Source organism: Anastrepha ludens, chromosome 2, assembly GCF_028408465.1.
Source record: "Anastrepha ludens isolate Willacy chromosome 2, idAnaLude1.1, whole genome shotgun sequence".
Classification (NCBI taxonomy): domain Eukaryota; kingdom Metazoa; phylum Arthropoda; class Insecta; order Diptera; family Tephritidae; genus Anastrepha; species Anastrepha ludens.
Genome location: NC_071498.1, coordinates 63,685,832 through 63,713,114, shown reverse-complemented (window position 1 = coordinate 63,713,114; position 27,283 = coordinate 63,685,832). Strand labels below are relative to the sequence as shown.

Sequence of the window (27,283 nt, the reverse complement as noted above, 5' to 3'; positions counted from 1 at the left end):
GGAAAAAAGGACGAAAAGGGAAAGGGATGAGGAAGGTTGAGTGTTTGTGGACTACGAACGGTGACTAGTCTGTGGTTGTGTTAACCTCTTTATGCTGCTGATGAAGTGTATCAGATTTTTGTTTTCAATACCTGCTATATCAGCAAGCGCAGAAAGGAAATGAGAACCAAGATGCTTTAATCTTAGTCCCGCGAGAGCTGGGCAGCTAAGGAGCAGGTGCTGAGATGATTCCACCTCATCTCCCATACAGCTGACGCAAAACGGACTCCAAGTAATTCCGAGTCTCACGGCACGTGTACCCCGCGGGCAGTGCCCCGTAAGGATGCCCACGAAATTTGAGAGATGAGATTTTGTCATCCTCAGAATACCCCTCGAACGACCAGTTTCGAATGCACCATAATAGAACCCAGGGGCCTAATTGCCGCTTGGCTATCGGAATAAATATTTACCTTCTTAACAGTTATTACGCAAGAAAGTAGCCAGTCAGCTGCTTCTTTAATTGCGGCCACCTCTGCTTGGAACACACTGCGGTGGTTCGGTAAGCTGAATTTGAGTTTGATGGGGAACTCTTTGGAGAATACTCCTCCTCCAACCCTAGCGTTCAACTTCGAGCCATCCGTGAACAGGTTAACCAGGCCCTGTTCCCAAGTGTTGCCCCCGGTCCACTCCTCCCTTGATGGAATTTGGGTGGAGAGAGTTCCGCTTGGATTAAGCACGAAGGCACGCACTGATCCGTCGACGAGAGGATGAACTCAAAGCTTCTGAGGATGCTTGAGTGCTAGAGTAGGAGTAGTTCGAAGCGCCCCATTGATTCCAATGAGTGCAGACTTTTGAGTTCTCTCTCGCCAATGGTTAAATAAAGATGAAACACCAAAACCGACCCCTAGAGATGGCCTTCACCCCAAGAAGATTCTCCTGTCTATTTGGTGGGATATGGCCGGTATTGCTTATTATGAACTTCTGGAACCAAACCAGACGATAACTGCTGATTATTATTCCCATCAGCTATCAAACCTGAATGAGGTACTTAAAAAAATCGACCGTCTTTAGTGTATAGACGCAAAGTTTTGTTTCACCACGACAACGCAAGACCTCTTACCGCAAGGCAAGCATTAAACAAGCTGAACGAGCTCGGATGGGAGCTAATGCCGCATCCACCATACTCTCCGGATATTGAACCTTGTGATTATCATCTTTTCCGTGGACTTGAATCCCATATGAGTAACAAGAACTACTCCTCAAAAAAACCTCCAAGGCTCCAAGGACAAACATTTTTTTGCGCAGAGAATTAAAAATTTGCCTAAACGTTGGGAAGACATTGTAAATAATGAAGGAAGATATATTATTGATTAATAAATACTTTAAACATCTTTTTTATTAATTTTAAAACCACCTTTAAAAAACGCACGAACTTATGGAATGACCTGATAAAAAGAGGATTTGAAAGGAAGCAAATACAAAATCTGTAAAATGTAAGTCCTATATGCACTAAACTATAAGTAGAAATAATTTTTTTAAGTATATGTACTTGTATATGACTTTCACAGGTGGAAAGTTGTAACAACACGGCAGCAGTATGCCACCTTTTTGGAGCTAATAAAGTAAAAATCAATCATAGCATTGATACTGTAGTAGCCCATCTGGTTATAGTAGAGGAATTTTTCTTTAGTAGGGGAAATAATTTTTATGTGCGTCCCATCCACTCACAAAATGATTGATGCTAGGAAATCTATATTTTTGATAGAATTCTATTTTGCTTTGCCGTTTTTCATTGGCACTCATGTCGAGATTTACCCACTGAGGACACAATCGTGTTTGTAGTGACGCCAATACGACTTTTAGCACATAGCTAAATGTCGACTGCCCCGAAATCTTTGCCAACTCCGTGCTGATAACCTGCCTTCGCAAGAAATCGTAAAATAGAGGATAGTCGGAGACCTGGAGTTATGGACGACGACCTAGCTGAGCTTGCGCTGACTTCAATAAAACTCTAAACGTATGTAAATTCAGCTTTATTTAACCGGTAATTTTTGATAAACCTGTTTTAAACCGTATTTAAATAAACTTTTTCTTTAACAAAAAGGCAAGCACTTACATTGGTTCGTCCATATCGAGAGGGCTGCTTGTATTTTTCAATATTTTTCGCTCAATTTTGAGACTCCGTTTGCTTCTCTCACTTTTCATCTCTACAACACAACCACACATGTCAACGAATACATTTTAATTTGAAAATTCAGCTAACTTGACAAAAAATTTAAAGATTAGATTTAAAGAGCTGTTGTCGAAATATCAAAATTTGACATTTGAGTTTGGCAGGACTTTTTTCGTGTTCACATGGAACCCACGATCACAATTTTTTCGTATTCTTAGTAGACATTCGTATTCGAAGGTTTTCTACGACGGATTCTATGATTGGGCTGAAAGCAAACCTCATTGTTCCAGATTGTTCAAGAATGTAAGAAGAATCTTTATTCTGTTGCAAGACAGAATAGGCTTGTGCTTATATGGGTTCCAGTACCCTGCGATGTTCAAGGGAATGAAATTGCCGACGAATTGGCCAATTGTGGATCAGCGGTTACCCCACAGGGACCAGAGCCAATAATCGGAATCAGTTCTCCTAGACGCATGAAGTGGATTAGCGATTAAGTACACATTTTACATAAAGAGCGAGGAGCCGGTGTAGAAAGCTGCAGAACTGCAAAGTGTTTAGGGACAAGCCCGAACAGAAAACTATCAAATTTTTTTCTAAAACTTGGAAGATAAAACGTTTCGTTGATGGTCGGTATTATTACAGGACACAATACATGGGGCCAACATATGACCACCAATGGAATCATTGAGGACGCGATTTATCTGTCTTGCTTAGAGGAGGCGGATAGTACTAAGCATTTTCTCTGTGAGTGTCCTGCACTTGCTAGAGCAATGCTGCGAGTTTTGGGTTCCGATGTCATGAGAACGCGTATAATTCGTTCTCTCAAACTGGAGTAGGTCTAGCTGCCTCTATTTCTCTATTCTATTCTATCTTTTTCCTTTTGTTATTTCTCTCATTTCCTCCTTGACTATCTACCCTTTCACTTTCCAGAGCTTTAAATATAATGGTTTTTTTAGTTAGCCTTTTTTGTGTTTTAGGAGTTACCAAATCTCTCGGTGCTTCTTGGATCGACTTTTCAAATTTCAATTTCAGTGCATAGCGCTTTTCTCCACACTATGTAAAGCTCTTGTTGGTCATAGACAACAAATCTTCCAACGTCGACATTAATGCCGTAGAATCCTTTATTCAATAATCGAAGTTGGAGCAATATAGCTATGGCTCCTATTCTGCTTTCGACCCCAGATCACTGAACTTAAATCAGTGTTACTCTGTCACTAATCATTCGTCTCACAGACCACAAATTAAAAACAAGTATATTTTTATATTTCATTTTTTTATTTCAAACAAATGGGTGTAGATGGAGAGAAGTATTATATTATTTCTATTTAAATATTTATGAAAGTTCTGTTAGTGAGGTGGTGTGACGGGAATATGTTGAATTCGCAAAACTGCAGGCGTGTTAATGCTAGAAAATTATGGACAATTTTAGAAAATTTTCTTTATCATTCAAACTGGGAAATTTTTTTTTATCAAAAGTCCGGAAACTTATGGACAATTTTATAAAATTTGATTCCTCATACAAACTGGGAATTTTTTTTCTTTTTACTAAACCCCGGAAACTTATGAACAATTTTAGAAAATGTTCCTCCTGATTCAAACTGGGAATTTTATTTCTTTACTAAAACCCGGAAACTTATAGGCAATTTTAGAACATTTTCCTCCTCATTCAAACTGGGAATTTTTTTCTTTACCAAAGCCCAGAAACTTATGGAGAATTTTAGAAAATTTTCTTGCTCATTCGAACCAGGAAATCTTTTTTCTTTACCCAGGCCCGGAAATTTATGAAATAAGATGACGGGCGCATGGACAAGTTGGAGCTGTTTCCTGCACATTTTTAGTTGGAACTGTGCTCTAAGAAGTTTTGCGTTGCCAGAACCTTGTTTTTTTTCTTCATTCACAAAACGCCTGAGTATACCACATTGAGTCTTATAAAATACCTACTTCCGGTATGAAAACACTAAAAGTGCCCTGGTGTGTCAAAGCTGTAAGAATGATGTTATTTAAATAGAAAAGTTGGCAATACTGAGAAATAAAATAAAAGACTTAATTATTTTTAAATATAGAAACAAGCTCAGTATATGAATCAAAAAAGTTGTAACTTACTCTGATGTGATCAAAAATAGGGCATTTAAAGATTCTGTGAACGTAGGAGTTAATTTCAGCGCACATACAAAGACAAATTGTAGTTGTTGCCTACACATTTTCACTAGGAGCTGTGCTCTACGAAGATTAGCGCTTCCAGCACTTTTATAAATAACAAGATTAATAAATTATAATAATAATAATAATAATAATAATAATAATAATAATAATTAAAGACAATGAATTGGTCATCATGCGTCAACGACGCCACAAAATTTCACGAATACTTCTGAAGTAACGCATGCGATATCTGTTTACATGAAATTCTGTTTCGTCAAACTATGACAATATAAGCAAAATACCTTCTTACATTTACATAAAATAGTTGTTTTCTCCACTCCCTAAAACCCTTACATGTCGAGCCACCCTAGCGGCTGATGCGAACATTTTGCTAAACAACCGTTTCTGGCCGTTGCAACGTTAAAGCCGCTGCAACCACTTCTTTGTACTCTGTACTCAAACAGATTTTTATTTATCAAAAGCATTTGGTACCTTGAAAAAGAAGATTTTTATTTATGACTCATATGTTCTCACGAACACATTGCCAAAAACATTAAAAGAGATACAGGAAATTGATTTCATTGGCATCTATGCAGCTAACATCGCATTGTCTTCGGGGAGGTTATCAAGAAAAAAGATCACCTCGCAGCCAAAACCAACAAACAAGTCGTCATTCTCTCGGACAGCTTGAGTGGGTGAAATCACTAATGATAGAAACAGTGAAGCGCACCGATATGCAATAGGAAACATTAATAGGCAGAACGAAATTAAATTAGTATGGATACCTGGACATAAAGGAATAGCAGACAAAAAACTAACTGACAATGCAACTTAACAAGCTTTTAGCATGCCACTTGTAGCAGGGACTCCTTGCTTAACCACTGCCATGACGAATTTCCATAGCTCGTATCTCAGAACATTAAAAGATAGTTTGTGGGAATGGTAGTTTTGTGGACCTGTTTTTAAGAACCCACAACTTCAAATGCGATCGATCAAACTACCACAAGGATCTCTCATGCGAAAAATTTATACAATAAGTTTATAAAGTTTACATCTGAGCACTACTACAGACACGTAAAGCCACGAAAATGCAGGCATGAAACATCAAAAAGAGAAAAAAAATTCTACTAGCGGTCGCCTCTCGGTAGGCAATGGCAAACCTATGAGTGTTTTTCTCCCTTGAAAAAGCTTCTTATAAAAAAAAGAAACTATCAGGCATTTGACGTTAGGTTAAGGGGTTATATATGTACAGTTAGGATTTTCAAAAAAATGGATTAATTTACATATATTTAAGAATACACGCAGAAAATTTAATATCGTTTTTCTCAAAACGGGGTTTTCAAAGTCGGTTACCAAAATTACTCGAAAACGGCTAAGCCGATTAGTCTCAAAATTAACCCGGGCTTCTTAAATATATTTGTTAGTAATTTATCGAAGATTTTTTCTACCCGATAAATATTTTTTTTATAACAATTTAAGGCCGAAATTTTGGTCAAAAAACTATTTTTTTTTTTGAGAAACCGCCATTTTGTCAAAAAAATTTATTTTGCTTACTCTTTCGATTAATTACTAGATTTAACATTACTTTAACGAAATCTGTTTTTTTTTTTTTAAATTCAAAGGTTCCAGTTCAGAGATATAGTGGTCACCGCAAAACGTCTTTTTTGAGAGGAGCTCCCGTAGATCAGCTGTAGCTCCTTTCCAAATAAATATTTTACTAATACTAAGTTTTAAAATACAGTTAAAAGATAACATAATACATATGTGTACAAATTTTCAGATGAATAAATTTAAAAGTTTTCTCAGAAACATTCGCTTTTTTCGGCCTTCTAACTGCGTATAACCCCTTAAGAGTATAGGTCCTTTCCATTTCCGCACACCACAAATAGGAGTAGGAGCTCAGCCAAAGTTGGGTGTAAGCGCCAATTATATATTTTCTAATTTTGCATTATTTTTCTTCATTTCAAATTCTTCCAATTATATTTTTATTATATTTATTATACTATTAAATTTTATTAATATTTTACTTATAGTGTTTATTTTATGATAAACCCATGTAAAACAAGGGGCGGGTTACTAGTACATTTTTAGACGTTAATCTGATAGTTACCAATCAGCTGTGAGTGATGGAGGCCGACCTACTTATGTACTCATACACATAAAACTCAAAGTGTCACTTATGTACAGGTACTATGCATACTCGTTCAGATTATATATGGTATACCGTAGACGTGCCTTGAACCTTTCATTACATACATACATGTTTTCTTAAAGTATTCATAAACATGCATACATTTTTCATTATAATTAGAAAATGTTAATACGAGTAAGCATTCAAATTTCAATTCATGCGAAAAACTCATTTTTGATCAACATTTTTGGGCACTACATAGGGGAGGTGTATATTTTGCTGAGATAAATAATGACTGTAAAGCGTATTGAAACATCAATATGTATATAGGTACACCTGGGTGTTAAACAGAAGGCAGTAGCGCATATGCGTAGATGACGGTGCCGCGGTATCAGCTCCCCTCCACGCGTCCACGAAAATACTATACAAACTTTTGCCAATTTTTTTCTCAGAATCTACTTTTGAAGTGAATTATTAAAGAAAAATAATATTGTATAATTTGAAACAGAATAAAATTAAAGACAGAAAATTCAGAAAACCATTAATTTTAATATTTTAATCATTTTTATATTTTTTCCAACAATAGGTACACAACACATTACCTATACTCAATCGCTGGGCTGCCAGTTTCGGCCTCAAAGTCAACGCTGATAAAGCGGAGCTCTGATGTTATTTGCCAGAAACCTCCACACTTTAGACTTCCTTAAAACTGCGAAATACTGCTAATGTTTTTCAGGCAGAAGCCTTTGTGATCCTGCACTCATAAAGAATGCTTAGAGAATGCGGGAACGAGGGAGATACTACATAACTTTTTTCCGATAGCAAAGCTGCGATCAAAGATCTGATGATGACATGATGCAGATCCAAATTAGTCAACTCCTGTGAGCAGGAAATCAAAACTCTTGAGTGTGGAGCTAACATTTTTTTTGATCTGGGCTCCAGGACATAGGAACATAAAGGGAAATGAAATTGCTGATGAGGTTGCCAGGAAGGGAAAGACTAAATTGGTCTCAGAGCTCTCCAACCCAGACATCGGTATTCCCCTGACTGTTGTTAAAGGGAAATCGCACAACTTTCTTCTTTCTCAGTAAAGCGCAGATCAGTTGGAGCTCCAATTCTTTGTGTGCGATTTCGAAAACCCACGCAAATGCTGCTGGGGTCTCCACGCCATTCAATTTTATTGGACGTCCAGCATCCACGCAGAAAAACTACGTTTACCATTTAACCCCCATTGCAGAACCTGTGGGGACCTTTCAGAGAAGGAGACTGTTGAGGTTTTTACCGGGTGCTTCTTTCTTCGACAGCCTGGGGCAGTATATTTTATCCTTTTATTCCTATATGGAACATAGAGCCTCAATTTGTTAAGGTTGCAGTATTGTTGAGTTTAAAGTGGGCAGGTTATTGGCCTACCGCAGCCGCGCCCTCAGACAGGCCTGAAGCAGTGCTCCAATCTAAATCCCATCAACCTTCTCCTTTACCTTACCTAATACACAATGGATGCACTTTGAAGTGAATTATCAATATATGCTGCCAAAATCAATAAAAGGAAAGGGCTGAGAGCACTTGAAATTTGGATGTACGTAGCTTATACGAGTAATAACAAAAAATCCTGGATAACAAAAGAAATGTAATTTTTTCGCACGGTTTTATGGGTCTGCCCTTTCACGCTCATACTGTTATTTGTTTTGGTCTTTGTAAAATTTTCGTAATGGAATACAGCTGAAATCAATAGAGAAATCCAAAATGCGGCTGTACCAGCTTTTAGCTCAGAAAACTTAAACACTCTACGCTGAAATAATGGATCTACACAACGAATGGGGAAAAGATTAGCGATCGAAATGAAGCCAAAGAAAGAAAATAGGCAACAATTTAGGTGCGTGTTTTTAATTGATTTAGGGAAGGTTTGGAAGATCTCATCTTTACGAAGTTTAATTAGTAAAGAGTTACATTTTTTTTCGATAAGAAAAAAGATTTTATATTTATTTAAAGTTAATGCAAGAAATTCAAAATTATTAAAGTTGAAAAGTTTCAGAAAATTTATTTAAACTTACTTAAGAAATAATTGTCTTTACAAAGAAACATAGGCTCCCTATAGTCTTCCCTCTAATTTTTTAAGGACGTGGAGATTCCTTGGAAAGAGAATGTCAAGTACTTAGGACTCATATTAGACAGGAAGCTCACGTGGAAACCAAATATTGAGGAAAGAATAAAGAAGGCCGACGTTGCATTATATACCTGCAAAAAAGCGGTCGGTATTAAATGGGGACTAACACCTCGTGTTACACATTGCCTCTTTACTTCTGTAGTTAGGCCAATCTTAATATATGAAATACTTGTATGGCGGACATCTGCTCAAAAGGCGAGTTACGCTAAAATCATGAATAAGGTCCAAAGAACACCTTTTTTACGCATCTCTGGCGCTTTAAGGACTACCCCAAACAAAGCGCTGGAAGTGCTAATCAATTTACCTGCACTAAATTTGGTAGGGAAACAAGTGGCCGCCGCATCGGCGCTCAGACTCAAAAGTATGGCGCTATGGAAAGACCGGTGGCTTGGCCACGCGTCAATTTTGCACTCACTGAATAGTCACAAACAAGAAATTGGCTACTCTACTCCTAGACTCACCGTCGACAGGCTCTTCAAGAAGAGTATACCGTCAAGAAGGGAGTGGCAGATACCAAGGCCATGGAAAAGTGGGGAATTAAATTTTTACACAGATGGTTCCAAGCTAGACGATAACGTTGGCTATGGAGTATTTTCGAGGGAATTAGGACTAGAACTATCCGTTCGACTACCAGACTACTGCAGCGTCTATGAGGCAGAGTTTGTAGCCATAAAAGATGTGACTACATATCTAAACACGCATGCCGTAACAAAAACGACTATAAATATATTCTCGAATAGCCAGACGGCCATTAAATCAATGAATGCAGCTATACTAAGATCGAAGATTGCAGAGGAATGCCGGGTGATAAAAGTACCATTGGAATACCTTTGGCCACGAGTAAACTAATAATCAAAAACAACATTATCCAAGGGCCAATAGGTCATGGAGAGATGAAGATACATGTGTAACAGCTAGGCTACTATTGCCCAAATAAACTAGAAAAGGACAAAGGAATTGCTAACCTCTCAAGAGATGATATCTCGAAGGTCGTGGTTTGTATAACCGGTCGTTGGCTATTTGGCAGGCATTCCTCGAGACTAGAAATTTTCTCCCATGAATATTGCACAAGTTGTAGGGATGAAGAAGAGGAAGAAACAGTTGAACACTTCTTTGCGATTGTCCAGCCCTAGTCAAAATCGGACCTGGTTGTCTAGGTAAATACTTTTTCAATTCTCTTACAGAGCTGTCTGGCGTACGGATTGGATCAGTTCTACGCTTCAAAAGAGCCGCAAAATGGTTCCACCAAGGAAAGTAAATGGGGTTCCCTTGCAGCACACCCGTAAGGTCTAAGTGAGTTGGTTGTACAGACCGACTGCCACCATAACCTCACTGAACCTACTTAATAAATTGTTATTTTATAAGACAAGAGAGCAGGGTTGGCAGCCTACAGTTGATTATTACAAAGAGTGCATCAATGAATTATGTCACCATGAGGTAAATAGCTATAAATTCTCCTTAATACTTTTTACTTTTAAAAGTGAATTGCTTTTGAATAAATTATGGCCGCTAAAAATTATGCATGAAACTAAATGGCACTAAAGAGACGTCCCCCTCATCGCAAAAAGCTGTCTACGCACCTGACAGATGATATCTTCAGTATATATTTCAACACTCTTATTAGGACCAACTGATATAGAAAACATATTTGCTGACTTTTAGCAGAAGAACCTATTACGACTTTGCAGTATGCCATTCTTATGCATTCATAAATTACCGAAGCCTAAAGAAATATTAAAATTTGTATCATTCGAAACTAAAGTTGAAAAATCCAACTCACTAACTAAATAAACGAGTACTGCATTTTTAGTAAATGTCATTTCAGTGGGGTCGTAAAGTGAAAAGTTGTTCAAAAGAGTTAAGTTATTTTTGAAGAAAATTCACAGTTATTTGTGTGTGTGTGTGTAATATCTGCACGTATCCGATATCATAACGAGCCTATAAAAGCAACTCCACTTGTGTTGGCGGGACGAGTTGTTATTTAAAATACGGAAACGAGGTATTTTGTGAAAAATCTTACGAACAGAATTGGAGTCACGATTGCGAATTTGACGAAGGCTTCTGCCTACAAAAGAAAAGCTTGGAAGTGTCGAAAAGTGAAGTGATGGTGGATGTGTTTGCTCAAACAACAAAATAAGGAAAATTTATTTATTTCAAAAATAAAATAATATAAAAAAAATTTTTTAATGAAGCTGCCGTTAACGATTTGTTGGACGCTGTTCGCATTCGGTGCATTATGTGAAGGTACTTCAAGGTACTTCCTACCCTACAAGGATACACTTACATGCAAACTCCTAATTTTGTTATGAAATATGGAAAAAATTTAATGCAAATTTGTGCGATAAATCGATGCAATGTATTTGATATTAAAAAAAAAAAAAAAAATATTATTTACTTAGGTAGACTTTTTTTAATTTTTCGACTGATCACAGCGCGTGCTAAGAAATAAGAAGTGATTAAAATGTTCGAATTTCCAAAAAAAAAAAGTATTAACTAAATAAACCACGAAAAAAAAATTGTTTAAATTACATATTTTATTTTTTTCAATAAATTAATTAAATTGAAACAAAACTAATTTTATTAATTAAATAAACCATGAAAAATAACAAAAAATTAATCCGATTCTTAACTGTTTTTCATTTAATTAAATTAAACTGAAATAAATTTATAAGTTAAAAAAACAACAAAAAATAAAAATAAAATAAATTTTTTGTAACAAATTAAATCATAAATCAATAAAAAAATTAGTTAATTAAATAAGAGAAACAAAAATAAATTTATTAATTAAATAAACCACGAAAAATAAGGAAAAGTTAATCCAATTTTGAACTTTTTTTTTCATTTAATTAAATAAATAATTCATTTAATTAAATAAATGTATAAGTTAAAAAAACCACGAAAAAAATTAAATTCAATTTTTTCATTAATTTAATTAATTCAATTTTTTTATCAAATTAAATAATAAATTAATAAAAAGATTAGTTAATTAATTCATTAAAAAAAAAATTAATTTATTAACTAAATAAACCACAAAACGTGATGAAAATTAATTAATTTCTCAAATTTTTTTCTATTAATTATTGGGTTGGCAACTAAGTATGTATGTATGTATGTGTTCGAGAGAAAGATTCTGCGTAAGATTTTTGGACCTTTGCACGTTGGCAACGGCGAATATCGCAGACGATGGAACGATGAGCTGTATGAGCTTTACGACGACATAGACATAGCGCAGCGAATAAAGATCCAGCGGCTACGTTGGCTGGGTCATTTCGTCCGAATGGATACAAACGCTCCGGCTTTGAAAGTATTCGATGCGGTACCAGCTGGTGGTAGCAGAGGAAGAGGGCGGCCTCCTCTGCGTTGGAAAGATCAGGTGGAGAAGGACTTGGCTTCACTTGGTGTGTCCGATTGGCGCCGGTGAGCACGAGAAAGAAATCGCGTAAGCGGTTATAGCGCCAATTAAGAAGAAGAAGAACTAAGTATGTAATTGCGGATTTCACTCATAGATGGCTTCAGTTGAATTTTTAGGCTTGCAGACGTAGTGCAAATGTAAAACACATTTTGTTATTTGATAGTTGGCAATTCAGCTGTCAATCAGTAAAAAAGGTTTTTTGTTCGGTTGCCTAGTTTTCGTTTGGCGTTCATTGAAAAATGGAAAATCAAAAGGAACATTTTCGTCTTATTTTCCTTTTTTATTTCCGCAAAGGGAAAACCGCATCGCAAGCTCATAAAAAGTTATGTGCTGTTTATGGTGGCGCAGCATTAAAAGAACGGCAGTGTCAAAATTGGTTTGGCAAATTTCGTTCTGGTGATTTTTCACTCAAAGATGAAAAACGCTCTGGGCGTCCAATTGAAGTTGACGACACCCTAATCAAAACAATAATCGATTCAGATCATCACAGTGCAACACGTGAGATTGCAGAGAAGCTTCATGTATCACATACATGCATTGAAAATCACTTAAAACAACTTGGCTACGTTCAAAAACTCGATTCATGGGTTCCTCACGAGACGCATTTAACACAACGCATTAACAGCCGCGATTTGCTAAAGAAACGTAATGAAAATGATTCATTTTTAAAGCGACTGATAACTGGCGATGAAAAATGGGTTGTTTACAACAATATCAAGCGGAAAAGATCGTTGAGCAGGACAGGTGAACCAACTCAAACTACATCAAAAGTTGATATTCATCAAAAGAAGGTTTTGTTATCAGTTTGGTGGGACTATAAAGGAATTGTCTACTTTAAACTTTTACCACCCAACCGAACGATCAATTCTGATGTCTTTATTTAACAATTAACGAAATTAAACAATGCAGCTGAAGAAAATCATGACAATGCAAGGCCACACACATCTTTGGCCACTCGGCAAAATCTATTAGAGCTTGGTTGAGATGTTTTGCACCATCTGATTATTTTTCTGTTTCGATCTTTACAAAACTCCCTGAATGGTAAAAATTTCAATAATGATGATGATGTCGAATCATACCTGATTCAGTTTTTCGCTAATATCAAAAACCAAAAGTTTTATGAAAGTGGGATTATGAAGCTGCCTGCCATTACAGAATATAGTTATTTAGTTCCATGAAAAAATTGTCTTTGATTTTCTGGAAAAAATCCGCAATTACTTAGTTGCCAACCCAATAAATTACATTTACAAAATAAATTCAAACCAAAACAAACTAAACAATTTACGAAAAATGGGAAAGAGTTAACTAAAATACCAAATTATTTATATTTCAATAAATTAAATTAAAAATAACTTTTAAACATAAATTTAAAAAAAATGTACGTGCGATGAAGTTCGAGTTCGTGTTTTCGTGTTTCCCCGTATAACGAATTTTTCAATAGCGCCGTTCAATTTGTCCGTGAGCTGTTGAGTTTCAGATTTTGTTGGTAGTTAGCACTTTTGTTTTATTTAGACTGTATTTGCAGTGTGCCGAAGAGTTTGGCGAAATTTCAATTTTCATGCATGTTATTGATGTTATTGCTGATCAAACTTTTGAGTCATATTTTTTTCAAGAATTTTTATCTCGAAATCTATTGATACTAGAAAAAAAAGTGTGTGTGTCAGCTCCGACACGCGACTTCAGTTTACTCCTTAAGAACGATTACCGTGATATTTAAAAATATATTTAATATGCAAAAGGAGTAAATGAAGACCTTTTCTATATTACTGGAAAAATATTATATAAATTTACTTAATCTATTCGCTATAGTAAGCCACCTGGAATGAACAATTTTTTCTTTTTTAAGCTGTCGTTGCAATGTCCACTTATAATAGCACTACAAATATCAAATCGGTATTTTTGATCCGTACTTAAATCTTTTTCACTGGATATATCTGGTAGTGTGAATATAATTGGTTTATAATTGACGAAAGAAAGCTTCTCACAATCCTTCAATTTTTTCTCTATTTCACCATTAAAGCTTTCAGACGTAGAGCCATCAATGTATTCAAACAAATGTCTAAGCGGTAGTTCATTGGCGTGTAATTGGCAGATGAACCATTGTAAGGGTTTTTGAATACAATCTCCTCCAAAGGTTCAGACGATATCACTGGTATATGTAGGTTCTCAACGAACGCACAAGCACTAGATAGAAAACGGAAATAAGCACCAAAATGTGGGCAGTGTTATTTCTGACTAGAAATTAGCAACCACAAGGAAATATATATTTCCTACAAGTTTGCACCAACAACCAAGCGCCACAAGATATGCAGTGCCTTTTCTCACTAGAAATTAGCAACCACAAGGAAATATATATTTCCTACAAGTTTGCACCAACAAAGTAGCGCCACAAGGTAGGCAGTGATTTTTCTCACTAGAATATAGAAAAAGGGCAAAGCGTCACTTCCGTCAGCGTACACTTCCGATGATTCACACGATTTTACTACCCATATTTTTCATACCATGGGCCTTATATATCGTTTCTTAAGGAGTAAACTCCAAAAACATTTGTTAATAAGAATTGTAGGGAATGAGCTATGTTTTAGCAACATCTTTTTTAAAAATGACTAAACTTAATTTTTAAATAATTTTTTCAAATAATATTTTGTTGTTGCTGTTTTTACCCCAAGGGAATTATCAAAAGTTACAAAAACATACTTTTATTAAAGCTGAAAAAGTCCTTAAGAAATGCTAAAAGTATATAAAATGTGTTTTTTGATTTTCACTAGAAATTAAATTTTTAATTTTTGGATATATGGTTCAGTAAACAAGGCCTTGCGTGGTAGTGCCAGCAGGCTATGAAAACTTTTTTACAAAACAATATTAGCATACAAACAACTGATTCTCAGACGATATTTTGCTTTTTAATGTTTAATTTAAATTCAAATTCAAATGGCAAATTAAAACTTTTGCAATGCATTTTATTAGGGATGACATAAAAGATTTGTTCTCGGGCGTATAAATCACTTACTTTGATATAACAGTTTTTGAAATTCGTTACCACTCAGAGAGCACGTCCATTCTTTCCTGTGATTTGTGTTTTTCTTGCTTTTCGTGGTAGGCACTCGTTTTCAGTCACGCCTCTTGTAAAAAGACGCTTCGAACTCAGAGCGCATACAACAAAGCGTTTATTTTCTAGCTCTGCATAGGTTGATTAGTGAATTTTGATGTAGGTCACACAAACGAGGAGTAAAAAAGTTACTTAGAATTTTAGTCCAAGTGTAAGAACACATCTGAAGTGTTTGCCACCAGTGCATCACTTAGATATTCTGCATTTTTTTTATGTCAAAATGCCTCTTCGCTCATTGATTTCATTTACGTAAACTTCCTTGGAATTCTTATTATTCTGAAGGCAAAGCTGGTAATCTGCCATAGAAGACAGTCTTAGCCCATGAACGAAAAAATGCAATCGATTGTGACCGATTAGATAACCAGAGCGAGCAATCTTATATTAGCCCCATCGAACGGCTTTGTTACCTTAATCCCAAACTGCTAAGCAAATAGCTTTATCTACCTGAGACCCTCTCCTGTTCTCCAGACCTAAGCTGAGCTAAGATCTACTTAGTAAAGTGGGGCACAAGTAGGGAGTTCTTACACCTCAGACGACATAACAGTGGATCACTCGCCCGTAGGGATGGAAAGTTTCATACCGGGTCCATATTTACCTACACTCTTTCCTTCAGCCATTTTTTAACCGCCTGTGTGCCAATGTGTATATCTGGAAACAGGATCTGGGAATCTGTTTTGTCGTCAATTGAAATTCTCGACATTAAATGTCGTAATGCCCAGGTACTGAGCCTTGTCAGAGTATTGAATTACTATCCCTCCACAGTAACCGAATCATGGTTTGGCTTATTTCTTTTGCTGGACGGTATAAAAACATTCGAAAAAACGGCGGCTGAAGCGCATTGAGAGCTACAAAAAGTTTATGGAGATGCTGCTTTAAGTGAAACAGCGTGCCGAGATTGGTTCCGTCGCTTCAAAGACGGTGATTTAAATGTTGACGACCGTCCACGTGAAGGAAGCCCAAAAACCTTCGAAGACGCTGAATTGGAGGCATTGCTCAATGAGGATTTCAGAATGAAGTTGTATTTTCACCAAAAAACAGCGAGAACTTAGTTGCGCACATAATAGAAAATGCGAATCGGAGGAAAGTGTGCTTTGGAGGAAAGTGTGCATCGAAGTGGATCGAAGAAATGAAAATGGTGTAAAGCTATAATTTTCGTTTTAAACACTTTATAAGAGCCATGCGGTCAATGAGTGAATTTCCGCTCTCCACTTGGTGTCCATTCCCTTTGCGATGCTATACAATCAGCATTTCACTTCACGCCTTCTTCTTTTTTCCAGCTTATATCAGCAAATATGAGCAAATGCTGCAGCTCTTCCCAAAGCCCGCGTACACAGAATCGAGAACTTGGCGAAGCAATAGTAATAAAAATTTAGCTGACCACCCCTGCAGGCGCACATGTCGCACAGATCAGCCCATGACATGCTACTATTACTTCGTTGTGCACTACGATGAGACCTTCAATCCGAGTTGTGAGCGCTATCTCGATTCACGCTTTCGCTTCAAGGTTGCTGGACGCGAATATATCGATCCCTTTACAGTGCACAACTATGAAGGATTCGACGATTGCAAATACGCAGATGGCGTGAAGACGGACGTGATGGTGGTTAACGGGCAATTGCCTGGACAAACGATAGAGGTGTGTCAAGGTGACACGATTGTGGCAGACGTTATCAACAGCATGCACGACATCACAACCATCCACTGGCATGGTTTGCATCAGCGACAAACGCCACACATGGATGGTGTGCCATATATTACGCAGTATCCAATTGTGCCGGGTCAAGCGTTTCGCTACCGCTTCGAGGTGGATCATGTCGGCACACATTGGTGGCATAGCCATGTGGGGCATCAACGTGGGTTCGGTATAGCCGGCGCGCTGGTGGTGCGGCAACCAAAAGCGGACGATATGCACTCTGCTTTATATGATTTTGACCTTTCAGAACACACAATCATGTTGCAGGATTGGATGTACGACCCAGAAGGTTCAACACCTCAAAGCATATTGATTGATGGTGTTGGACGAAAAGTACCACCAGCAAACGGTGCCAAGTTGCAACACAGTGCACCCACGCTGTATTCAACCTATTCGGTTGTGCGTGGCGGCAGGTATCGTTTTCGTGTGATCTTTAACGGTAAGTTGTAAATTCAGGGTAAAATCCCACTATTTCCATTACAATTTGCCTTTCCCTCGCACACCCCATCCTATTTCCTTTGCAGGTATAGCCAACTGTCCGATTAGCTTGAGCATTGATAATCACGAACTTGTTGTCATCGCCAGCGATGGCAATGACATTGAGCCTGTAAAAGTGCGCAAGATCACTCTGCATGGCGGTGAACGTTTCGACTTTGTCTTGCACGCCAACCAAGCCGTCGACAACTATTGGATCCGCATAAAGGGGCACAACTTCTGCAAGCTGAATAAATTGCACCAGGAAGCAATATTGCACTATCAGGGTGCTGGTCGCCGTGCACTACCCACAGCACAAGTGTTCTATGAGTATGAGCCTAATGGCAAGGAACTAAACACTGTCGATAAACCGCCAACCAGTGACAACAATTTAATTACAATTGCCGACTTGAAAGCTTTGGAAAAACGCACTGCTTCAGCAGCCATTCCTCACCGCACCTACTACACCAGCATGACTGTGCGCGTACAAAATGAGCTCCTATTCCAAATGGACGATATTACTTTCGCAATACCTTCACGTGTTTCGCTATTGCAGACTCGCAATCTGGGTATTGGCCAATTTCTTTGCAACAAGACGCAGCAAGCAACGATGGGCTTGAACTGTCGCAGTCGTCAGTGTAAATGTGCCAATGTGATCGAGGTGCCAGCATTCAAGGACGTAGAGTTCGTGATCTCAAGCACCTCCGAGTCAGCGCATCCTATACATTTACATGGCTACACTTTTCGTGTAGTGGGCATTGGGGTACTGGGACCAGAACGCATCAGAAATGTAAGTCAAGTAGCAACCAACTAAAAAAGCGTGCCGATATTAACAGCACAAATTTGTTTCCATTACAGATCGAGGAAATTGATCGTCGAACGCCGCTGCCACGTCGAGAACGTGGTGCTCCGCTTAAGGACACCGTGCAAGTGCCTGCCTTCGGTTATACCATTCTACGTTTCTACACCGACAGTCCGGGCTATTGGATTCTACATTGTCACATATCGACGCACTCAGAGATTGGCATGGCGGCAGTGCTGCGCGTAGGTGCTCACAAGGAAATGAAGACTTGTCCCGTGAGCAACTGTGGCCTCTGCAACTCAGTGCTTTGAGCTGTACAATGACTTTATATGCATCTATATGTATACTCGTATTTATATATCAGCATGCCTATGTCACGAGTATAATTTGTTCATAATTTAATAAAAAACTATACTAGTAAAACTCTAACCAAGTGGATATGTTTTGCTAAGGCATTTTGGAACTTGAAAAACTGGTACGTCACTACTAACTAAGCATCCCTAACTCGATGCAGTTAGCATACCTACAGCCGTGCGGCGGAGATGACAACTGTTGAAAAAAGAACAATTTTTTTCGCGCAAATTTTTATCGATGGCATTTTTTTTTTACATCCAGGTAGGTAGGTGAAATGGTTGAAGTGCCGGTCTGCCACTCCTCAAGCATTGAAGCGCCGTTTTAATACCATTATGAGACCTCGAACAGACAGATATCTACAGCCAGCCAGAGCTGTTGATATAATGGAGAAGATTGATGACATTTAGGTTGGCGCACTGCCCCAGGCTGTCGAAGAAAGGAGCACCCAGTGATCTTAATCGTCTAGCTGCAAAACCTGGACATTTACAGAGAAAGTTTCCTCTTCTGAAAGGTCCCCACAGCTTCTGCAAGGGGGATTAAATGGTAACCCTAGCTTTTCCGCGGGTGTGCCGATCGTCCGGTGACCGGTAAACACAACTAAGAGTTGGAAAATTGAATGGTGAGGAGTTCAAAGGACTTTCTGAGTCCTCCGTACATTGTACTGGGGTCAAAGGGTTTTCTAAATAGCACATGAAGAAATGGAGCTCCATCTTTTCTGCGCTTTACTGAGAAATAATTTGTGCAGAGTCTCTTTAACAACTGACAGAGGGATGCCGATGCCTGGGTAGAAGTTCTCTAAGGCCAATTCAGTCGGCCTCTTCCTGGCAACCTCATCAGCGAATTCATTTCCCTCTATACTCCTATGTCCTGGAATCCAGATTAGAGAAATGTTACCTGCACACCGAAGAGATTTGATTTCCTATTTACAGGAGTTTACTAATTTCGTTCTGCACCATGGCGTCGTCAGAGCCTTGATCGCGGCTTGACTATCGGAGAAAATGTTAATATCTCCCTCGCTCCCGCGTTTCCTAAGCATTTTGCATGCCTGAAGGATCGCAAAGACTTCTGCTTGAGAAACACTAGCAGTATTCGGCAGTTTAAAGGAGATAAATAAATTGGCTGATTTAGAGAAAACCCCTGTTCCGACTCCAGATTTCATCTTGGAACCATCAATGAAAACAGAGGTGCAATCTTCGGTGCAGATTTTCCCCTCGATCCAATCCTGCCTATTTGGAAAGTTTGCTCTGGCACGACCCTCAAACTCTAGTTTGCGGATAGAGAGATCTGTTCGAAGAAAAACAGTGTTAACCGCCCGAAAATTCTACCATGTCCCTTGAGAGATTGCCTTCAGAGGCTAACCTGATTGCACTTTGAACTGCGATGGAAATAACGTAAAAGTCGATGGGAAGTAAGTGCAAAACGACATTCTGGGTAGCACTGGGGCAAATTTTACATGATCCGGTTTAGTGATATTATAGCCCTTCCGAATAGCTTCCCACCAAACCAGGCATCCATACGTTAAAATTGGCAAAACCACTGCGTTGTACATCCACAGCATGACCTGTGGCTTGAGTCCCCATTTTTTACCGAACAAAGATTTGCAGGAGTAGAAGGCTATACTGGCCTTCTTTATCCGAGTTTCAATGTGTAGTTTCCAATAAAGTTTGGAGTCAAGTATCACTCCAACATACCTAACATCAAATTAAATGCAGAAAATAAATGGAAACTCCTACAACTAAACTGAAACGGACTTACGAGTAAGATTGACGAGGTAGTCGACTTTATGAGCCGATATGGTATCAAGATAGCTTCAGTCCAAGAGACAAAACTGCACGCTAGCTCCCCCTTGATCACCAGGGGCGGCTACAATGTGCATAGAAAGGATCGCGAGCGAGACCACGGTGGAAGCTTAGCGTTCATAGTCCACCATACAGTGCAATACGTCTTATCGATGAAGGCATCGACCGCAGGGACACCACCTTAGAATGTCAAGGGATAGCTGTCCGGTCAGGCTATGCCGAGCTCGAAATATATAATATTTACATACTCCCTGTCACCTGCGGCCCGGCAGGATATCACCCTGATATTGGTGCGCTCATCAGGGGTGAAAATCGATTAGTAGTAGGTGACTTTAATGCACACAACGATCTTTGGCATTCAAATGATCGTAGGGGACAGCTATTGGCAGAGCAGATAGAGGACTCGCCATGCAGCACTGTAAACGACGACGCCCCCACGAGGGTAGAGGGCAATTGCAGCAGCTCACCTGATATCACAATTGCTAGAGCAGGTCTGATCAATAGCTTAACCTGGCGACCTGTGCTATCACTTGCATCAGACCACTTGCCCATTATCATCTCGATCGAGAAACATGCCGACTTTGTTTCCGCGGATCACAAGTCATACATCAACTTCAACAGATTGGACCAGATTCGCGGAATTTACTGAAGACTTCTTCGCCGCTCTCCCATTCCCACCGATGTGCGCGCAGGCGAACGCGCGTTCCGCAAGGCAATCACGCTGCTACCCGCTGGAAGGATCCGGGACATACGTCCCGATTTCCCAGCTGAAGCAGCTGTTCTGGCGAACGAGCGAGATCGCCTACACCAGGCCGATCCAGGGGATCCTCGGATAAAGGATCTCAATTCCAAGCGGAGCAAAGGGGAAGAGCATTTCAAGTTCTGCAACTTCACCTCTAGTGTGAGCAAGCTCTGGTCCACCGTAAGGTCCCTGTCGAACCCGATGAAGCACAATGACAAGGTGGGTATCACCCTCAACGGTCTTACTTAGTCGGACCCGAAGAGATGCGCGTGCTATTTTAGCCGGCAATTTATTCTGCATCCTCCGGCCGACAGATCCAAACGTAGTGCCACCAGACGGCTGCACAAACTGACATACAACAGTGCGCCACTTGCTTTCTCCAGCGATGAGGTTCAAACACATGAAACCATCCAAAGCCATTGATCCTGACGGACTAAACATGTTGATGTTGAAAAAGCTGCGTCCATTGGGAGTAGAATATCTCACCAAGGTCTTCAACTTGTCTATGGCCACTTCCTGATAAGTGGAAATTAGGGAGAGTGGTCCCACTACCTAAGCCTGAGAAACCCGCTAGCCAAGGGGGTCTTATCGCCCGATAACTCTCCTTTCCACAGTAGTGAAGACTCTTGAGACCCTTTTACTCCCACTCTTTACGAAACACCTGACCCCAGCCTCGCACCAGCATGGTTTCCGAAGAGTGCACAGCACCACCACGGCACTCACCGTCATTAACACCCAGGTAAACCGCGGCCTCAACCAAAACCGCCCCTGCGAGAGGACTGTCTTAGTAGCGTTGGATCTAAAAAAGGCTTTCGATACAGTCAGCCACGCCTCGCTACTAGATGACATTTTACCGACATTTAAACAGAGGAAAATAAAGCAAGGTGTACCGCAGGGTGGTGTCCTTTCACCCTTGCTTTTCAACTTCTATATCTCGAAACTCCCCCAGCCATCAGAGGGAGTCTCCAGGTCTCATACGCCGACGACTGCACGATAATGGCGTCGGGCAATGACATTGATGGCCTATGCTCCAAGGTGAACGACTACCTCGCCAGCCTTTCTCGCTTCTTCACTGCGAGGAATTTACAACTCTCCCCCACTAAATCCACGGCGACCCTTTTCACCACCTGGACAAAGGAGGTCAAGCTACAACTCAAGGGGAAAGTCGATGATACTCAAATTCCGACGGTAAACAACCCCAAAATATTTGGAGTAACCTTTGACAGCTTGCTCTCCTTCTCAGCGCATACAACCGCTATTGCAACTAAAGTACAGAATCGCAACAAGGTTCTCAAGTCGCTCGCCGGCAGCACTTGGGGCAAAGACAAGGAAATGTTGCTGTCGACTTTTAAAGCAATAGGCCGACCGATTCTAAACTATGCTCCGCCTGTCTGGTCGCCTGGAACCAGTGATTCGCAGTGAACAAAGCTCCAGACCTGCCAAAACACTGCATTAAGGACCGTGACAGGATGTCTTCTGATGTCACCTATACAACATCTACATGATGAGGGCCAAATCCTGCCTGTTAAGGAGCATAACAAATTGCTCAGTAAGCAGTTTCTGCTAGGGTGTTACCGCCTCACCCATGCACACACCTGCTCGATCCTGAGCAGACATCACATCAGGAGGCATTTCCTCAACTACGGGAGTGCTGCTGAAGTGACATTACTTGGCCTTATAAATAAATCTTTATATCCGGCCAAGGACTGTCACTTCAGCAGCATTCCCCATATACATATGTATGGAATGTTTATGCTGCTACAACAACAACGGATCTAACCCGCCGTAACTGTTTATTTTCTGGTTGTGTCCGATTAGCAGCATTTAGGCCCAAGGACTACCGAAAAAAATTAACTGCAATTTCTTGGGTTGCCTGGCATATATTGTATATTTTCGTCATTCATCCATATTTTGCATGTATATAGTATAAGAATACCTGCGTGACTTTTACGCCTCTTCACATGTCCCGTCAAACTAACGCACTTAACCTCACTTCCGCTGTTGGTCCGTGCACATTGAAAGAGAAGCTTCGTGTCTCAAAGATCTAGGACAGATTAAGTAAAACTGATACAATGACAATAACCGAAAGATAACTCGTATATAAACATAGGTTTAGGTATGTAGCTCTCTTATCCGTCGGCGAAACAGTCTAGCAACGTTCGGCCCGCACTCCAAACCTGAGTCCAGCCTATCCTTAAGCAAAATGATTCACTGAGGACAATTCTCAATCAGAAAGATTTTATGTTGAATATTTACTATACTAACAATTCAACTACATACATATGTATGTATTTGTCACTGCGCGGTACTCAGCAGAATGACACTATTGCAATTCACTTGCCAAGTCATCCCAAATGGAAGTTAGGTCACTAAAAATTTGCAGGGTAAGAGACATGACGCAACTGCATGAGTATAACGGAAAGCCATATCAGCCTTACCCTAACTAATTACAAGGGAGCTATGGGCAAATGGACAAAAAGGTCAGTGCCATTAATATGTCCTATGATCAGAAAGTACCGGGAATGTTTAAATAAAACAAAACAGAGTTAAACTTTTATTGTATCTCCTTCAAAATATGACCCGTATGAAGTAACACACATGTGCCAACGTTTAACCCAGTCCCCCATGCACCCCTGGTAAGCCGACGAAGGGATGGCCTTCAGATCCTTCGTCGCATTCTCTTTAATCTTCTCTATCGACTGAAATCTCCTTCCATGAAGTGGTCACTTCAACTTGGGAAACAAAAAGCAGTCGCACGGGGCCACATCAGGTGAATACGGCGCTTACTTGGTGTTTGGTCAAATAATCCAGCACAATTTGGGCTCGGTGCGATGGCGCGTTATCATGACGCAAAATCCAAGAACTGTTGCCCACTTTTCCGGCCATTTGCGACGTACAGCATCTCTCAAACGCTTCAAAACGGATAAATAATATTCTTTATTGACTGTCTGGCCCGATGGAAGGTGCTCATGCTGCACTACGCCTTGGCAATCGAAGAAAACAGTCTACATCACCTTCCCGGTACTTTTTGATCATAGGGTGTGCATGTAACTCTGTAACTCTTTTTTCGTTGTCCATAAACACCCAACATCAATGGATTCAATACTGTTCTGGATACTGTAGCAGGTTAAACTCCTACTTATCCAGAATTGACCCCGACATACTAAACATATGCCCAGCATGTGAAGGCACCCCACACAACACTAACCACATTTTAACATGTCCCATCAAACCCACTCATCTAACACCCCTCTCCCTCTGGACCTGTCGAAACAGCAAGTTTCCTGGGTCTACCGTTAGAGAAGCTAGACGAAGACGACCGGGATCTGCACTACACTGACAGGGTTAAGTATACTGCTACAACAAAATAACCCAACAACACTCAATGACCGACTACTTCAAATACCTGTAATCAACTTCAACCTCTTTCATTTCACTCTTCTTCTAAAATCCTTTAAATTAAATATTTCCACTGATATACCTACTAATTTTCTTTGTACTTGTATACCTCTTTCGAGTCGAATTTAGGCAAAAGTTTAAGTCGGGTTTTCGGCATTTGAATATATATAAATTCCTTTATTGAAAAATTTAAATAAAACTAAAAATTAGATGCACACAAAATCAGAATTGCGAAAAATTTCAATTGTTAAATAATAAAATATGTATAGATCTATCAGTATTTTCAGCATCTGTATGCAAGTACATTTATATTTACATTAGAAAAAGTAAGTGTTCACACACTTAAGCTTACGGCTAATATGCCAGCCCCACCAATGTTTTCGATTTACAAATCGATACCCTCCTGGGCAGCTAAAATAGCCTTGATCTTCATGAGTAGCTCCTTTTTCACAGCGTCAGGAACAATGGCACGCGCGCGGGGCGTCACATCTGCAATCAATTGCTCCACCTTAATGTTGTTGCCTTTCTCTTTAATTATATTGCGACACATAAGACGCACCTCATCGCGCCAGCCACACTCAGCCAACCGATTGCAGAGTAAATCTTTTAACCTAATATAAATAAAATTTATTTTTAGTTGGTTTAATTTACATTGAATTGCCGGTGCAAGACTATGTTTGCAAAATCGAAGTACTCACTTGGAACGATCACCGCTAAGGATGGTTGCCTGATCCACAGTCTTTGTTAAAGTCATTTTATAAGGTAAAATTCTATAGTGATTTGAGACTACTTTCGATAATACAAAAGTTCAGCAGTTTATTTGTTTTAATTTTGCGAATATTTGTCTACCCTTCTCTATTCTATTAATGTTCCCACTCCGATTTTGTTTACGTCTCTGATTTACCAGACAACGAAAATGCGACAAAAGCAATATCCCGAAAATTGTAATGGTGAGATAATTAAGAATTTTAGTGGATTTCTGACAGGTAATGAAAAAATTTAATTTTTATTCAAAAGTTGAAGTTAAATGCATTGAAGAATTTCATTTCAATAAAACGTTGACAAAGATATGTATTTTGTCAAGAAAATAAAGAAAATTCTGAAAAAATAGAATTTCTCCAATATTTATTGGCAACTTTTGTAGATAATGCAGTTTTACACGGTTGCAAATATTCATTCAGAGAAAACTCCGCTGATTTATATTTTAACTCTACACACAACACATAAAAAAAAAATAATCAAAAAATGAAACAGCAAATTTATTAATTTTGGTAGAATAGTGGGTACGTTCAAGATAAAATTGCTATTATTCCATGAGTGTGAAATATTCGTGTTGAAAAATTGCACATCTGACATTTGGCAGCCCAAAGAAGGGGAGAACAACGCAGTCAATTTTTCTTTGAGAAATAATGAAGAGCTCCTGCATTTGTATATTTCCGTTCAAAACCTGGACTGCCTTGCGCTCCTTCCTCAAGCATCTTCTTTTTCTTAAGCAATTCTTAAGCTCTTTTATGGGAGATTTGCAGTTTCTTGAGATCTGCGTACCTGCCTTTAACTCCATATCTACACCTTTTACTGAGTGTGTCTTAATATCTGTCAAATTTCTATTTTGAATTTGACCCGTTTTTTCATGTGGGCACCTTGCTGTCTTTACATTCTATTTTCAAAATAATTTCTCAGAATCAGTTTCTTCACTTATTTCAAGTAATTTCATGTCATAGATACCTAATGTGAAGATCCCGACCCTGCCAAAATGAAAATATCAATAACGCCGCTGAAGAACAACAAAGCCGCGCTAGTCAACGGACTGCCGCCTGAGCTACACAAACATGGCGGCGAGGAGCTGGTAAGGTGCATGCATCAGCTTCTATGCAAAATATGGAAATTTAAGTGTGCTCTTCACACTCCATAAGAAGGCTGATCCTGCAATCTGTGCCACTTATCGCGGGATTAGTCTTCTAAATATCGCCTATAAATTTCTAGCGTATTGTGTGAAAGGCTGAAGCCCACCATCAACCAACTAATGGGACCTGATCAGTGGGGCCTTAGATATGGAAAATCCACAATCGACGAGATATTTACAATAAGCCATGTCAAGACCCATGAAAGGAGAATCGACACACATCATATTTTCGTCGACTTTAAAGCTGCATTCGACAGTATGAAAAGGAGTTTCCTGTATGCCGCGATGTCTGAATTTGGTACCCCCTAATACGGCTTGGTAAAAGGACGCTGATCAATACCAGCAGCGCCATCAGAATTGGGAAAGACCTCTCCGAGCCGATTGTTACCAAACCAGGTTTTACACAGGGTAACTCGCTGTGGAGTCTTTAACCTGATGCTGGAAAAGATCGTATGAGCCGCAGAACTTAATCGCTCGGGCACAATTTTTTATAAGACGTATAATTGTTGGCATATGCCGATGACATTGACATCATCGGCGAATGGGTCTAGTGGTGAACGAGAACAAGACGAAGTACCTCCTGTCGTCAAACAAACAATCGGCACACTCGTGTATCGACAGTAACGGTACTGTTGACAGTTATGATTTCGCGGTTGTAAGACACTTCGTTTATTTACGAAACAACATTAACACCGATAACAATGTCAACCTGGAATCCAACGTAGAGTATCTCTTGCCAACTTTGGACTATGTAAGCAAATGAGTAGTAAAGGCCTCTCTCGACGAACAAAACTAACACTCTACAAGGCTCTCATCATGCCCGTCCCATCATATGGCGCATAAGCTTGGACGATGACAACGTCCGATGAGGCGTCATTTGAAGTGTTCGACCATTTGTCCCTTTGCACGTTGGTGACGGAGCATATCGCAGGTGATGGAACAATTAGCTTTACGACGACATAGACATAGGGCAGCGAATACAGATCCAGGGGCTCCGTTGGCTGTGT

At 39.4% G+C, this 27,283-nt stretch overlaps 2 protein-coding genes and 1 pseudogene across 3 annotated transcripts; 2 read left to right on the top strand and 1 right to left on the bottom strand.

The window, feature by feature from the left end:
* Window positions 1-10,628: 10,628 nt before the first annotated feature.
* LOC128857857 (uncharacterized) lies at window positions 10,629-18,451 on the top strand. Of its 2 annotated transcripts, XM_054093661.1 has the most exons (4): window positions 10,629-10,833; window positions 16,388-17,242; window positions 17,328-18,067; window positions 18,136-18,451. In XM_054093661.1, the coding sequence occupies exons 1-4, from the start codon at window positions 10,776-10,778 to the stop codon at window positions 18,388-18,390; spliced, it is 1,908 nt and encodes a 635-aa protein (XP_053949636.1). In that variant the 5' UTR covers window positions 10,629-10,775; the 3' UTR covers window positions 18,391-18,451. The 2 variants fall into 2 exon arrangements, with proteins under 2 accessions (XP_053949636.1, XP_053949626.1); XM_054093651.1 differs by lacking the exon at window positions 10,629-10,833 and having other exon boundaries at window positions 16,249-17,242.
* A 3,543-nt stretch (window positions 18,452-21,994) lies between these two features.
* On the top strand, window positions 21,995-23,022 carry LOC128864381 (uncharacterized; annotated as a pseudogene).
* Window positions 23,023-24,526: 1,504 nt separating this feature from the next.
* Window positions 24,527-25,459, bottom strand: LOC128857851 (enhancer of yellow 2 transcription factor). Its single transcript, XM_054093638.1, has 2 exons — window positions 25,072-25,459; window positions 24,527-24,984 (listed from the first exon to the last, which is right to left on the bottom strand). Exons 1-2 carry the CDS (start codon window positions 25,125-25,127, stop codon window positions 24,759-24,761), a joined length of 282 nt encoding a protein of 93 aa, XP_053949613.1. The 5' UTR covers window positions 25,128-25,459; the 3' UTR covers window positions 24,527-24,758.
* Between the last annotated feature and the right edge of the window lie 1,824 nt (window positions 25,460-27,283).

What these genes read in the sequence shown, in the direction of transcription:
- LOC128857857 (XM_054093651.1), top strand. Translation starts at nt 16,288, where the DNA reads ATGCGGTCAATGAGTGAATTTCCGCTCTCCACTTGGTGTCCATTCCCT. An exon ending in TTTTCGTGTGATCTTTAACG is followed by an intron (nt 17,243 to 17,327) that starts GTAAGTTGTAAA and finishes TTTCCTTTGCAG; the next exon opens with GTATAGCCAACTGTCCGATT. An exon ending in GACCAGAACGCATCAGAAAT is followed by an intron (nt 18,068 to 18,135) that starts GTAAGTCAAGTA and finishes TTTCCATTACAG; the next exon opens with ATCGAGGAAATTGATCGTCG.
- LOC128857851 (XM_054093638.1), bottom strand. Translation starts at nt 25,127, where the DNA reads ATGACTTTAACAAAGACTGTGGATCAGGCAACCATCCTTAGCGGTGAT. An exon ending in CTTAGCGGTGATCGTTCCAA is followed by an intron (nt 24,985 to 25,071) that starts GTGAGTACTTCG and finishes TATTTATATTAG; the next exon opens with GTTAAAAGATTTACTCTGCA.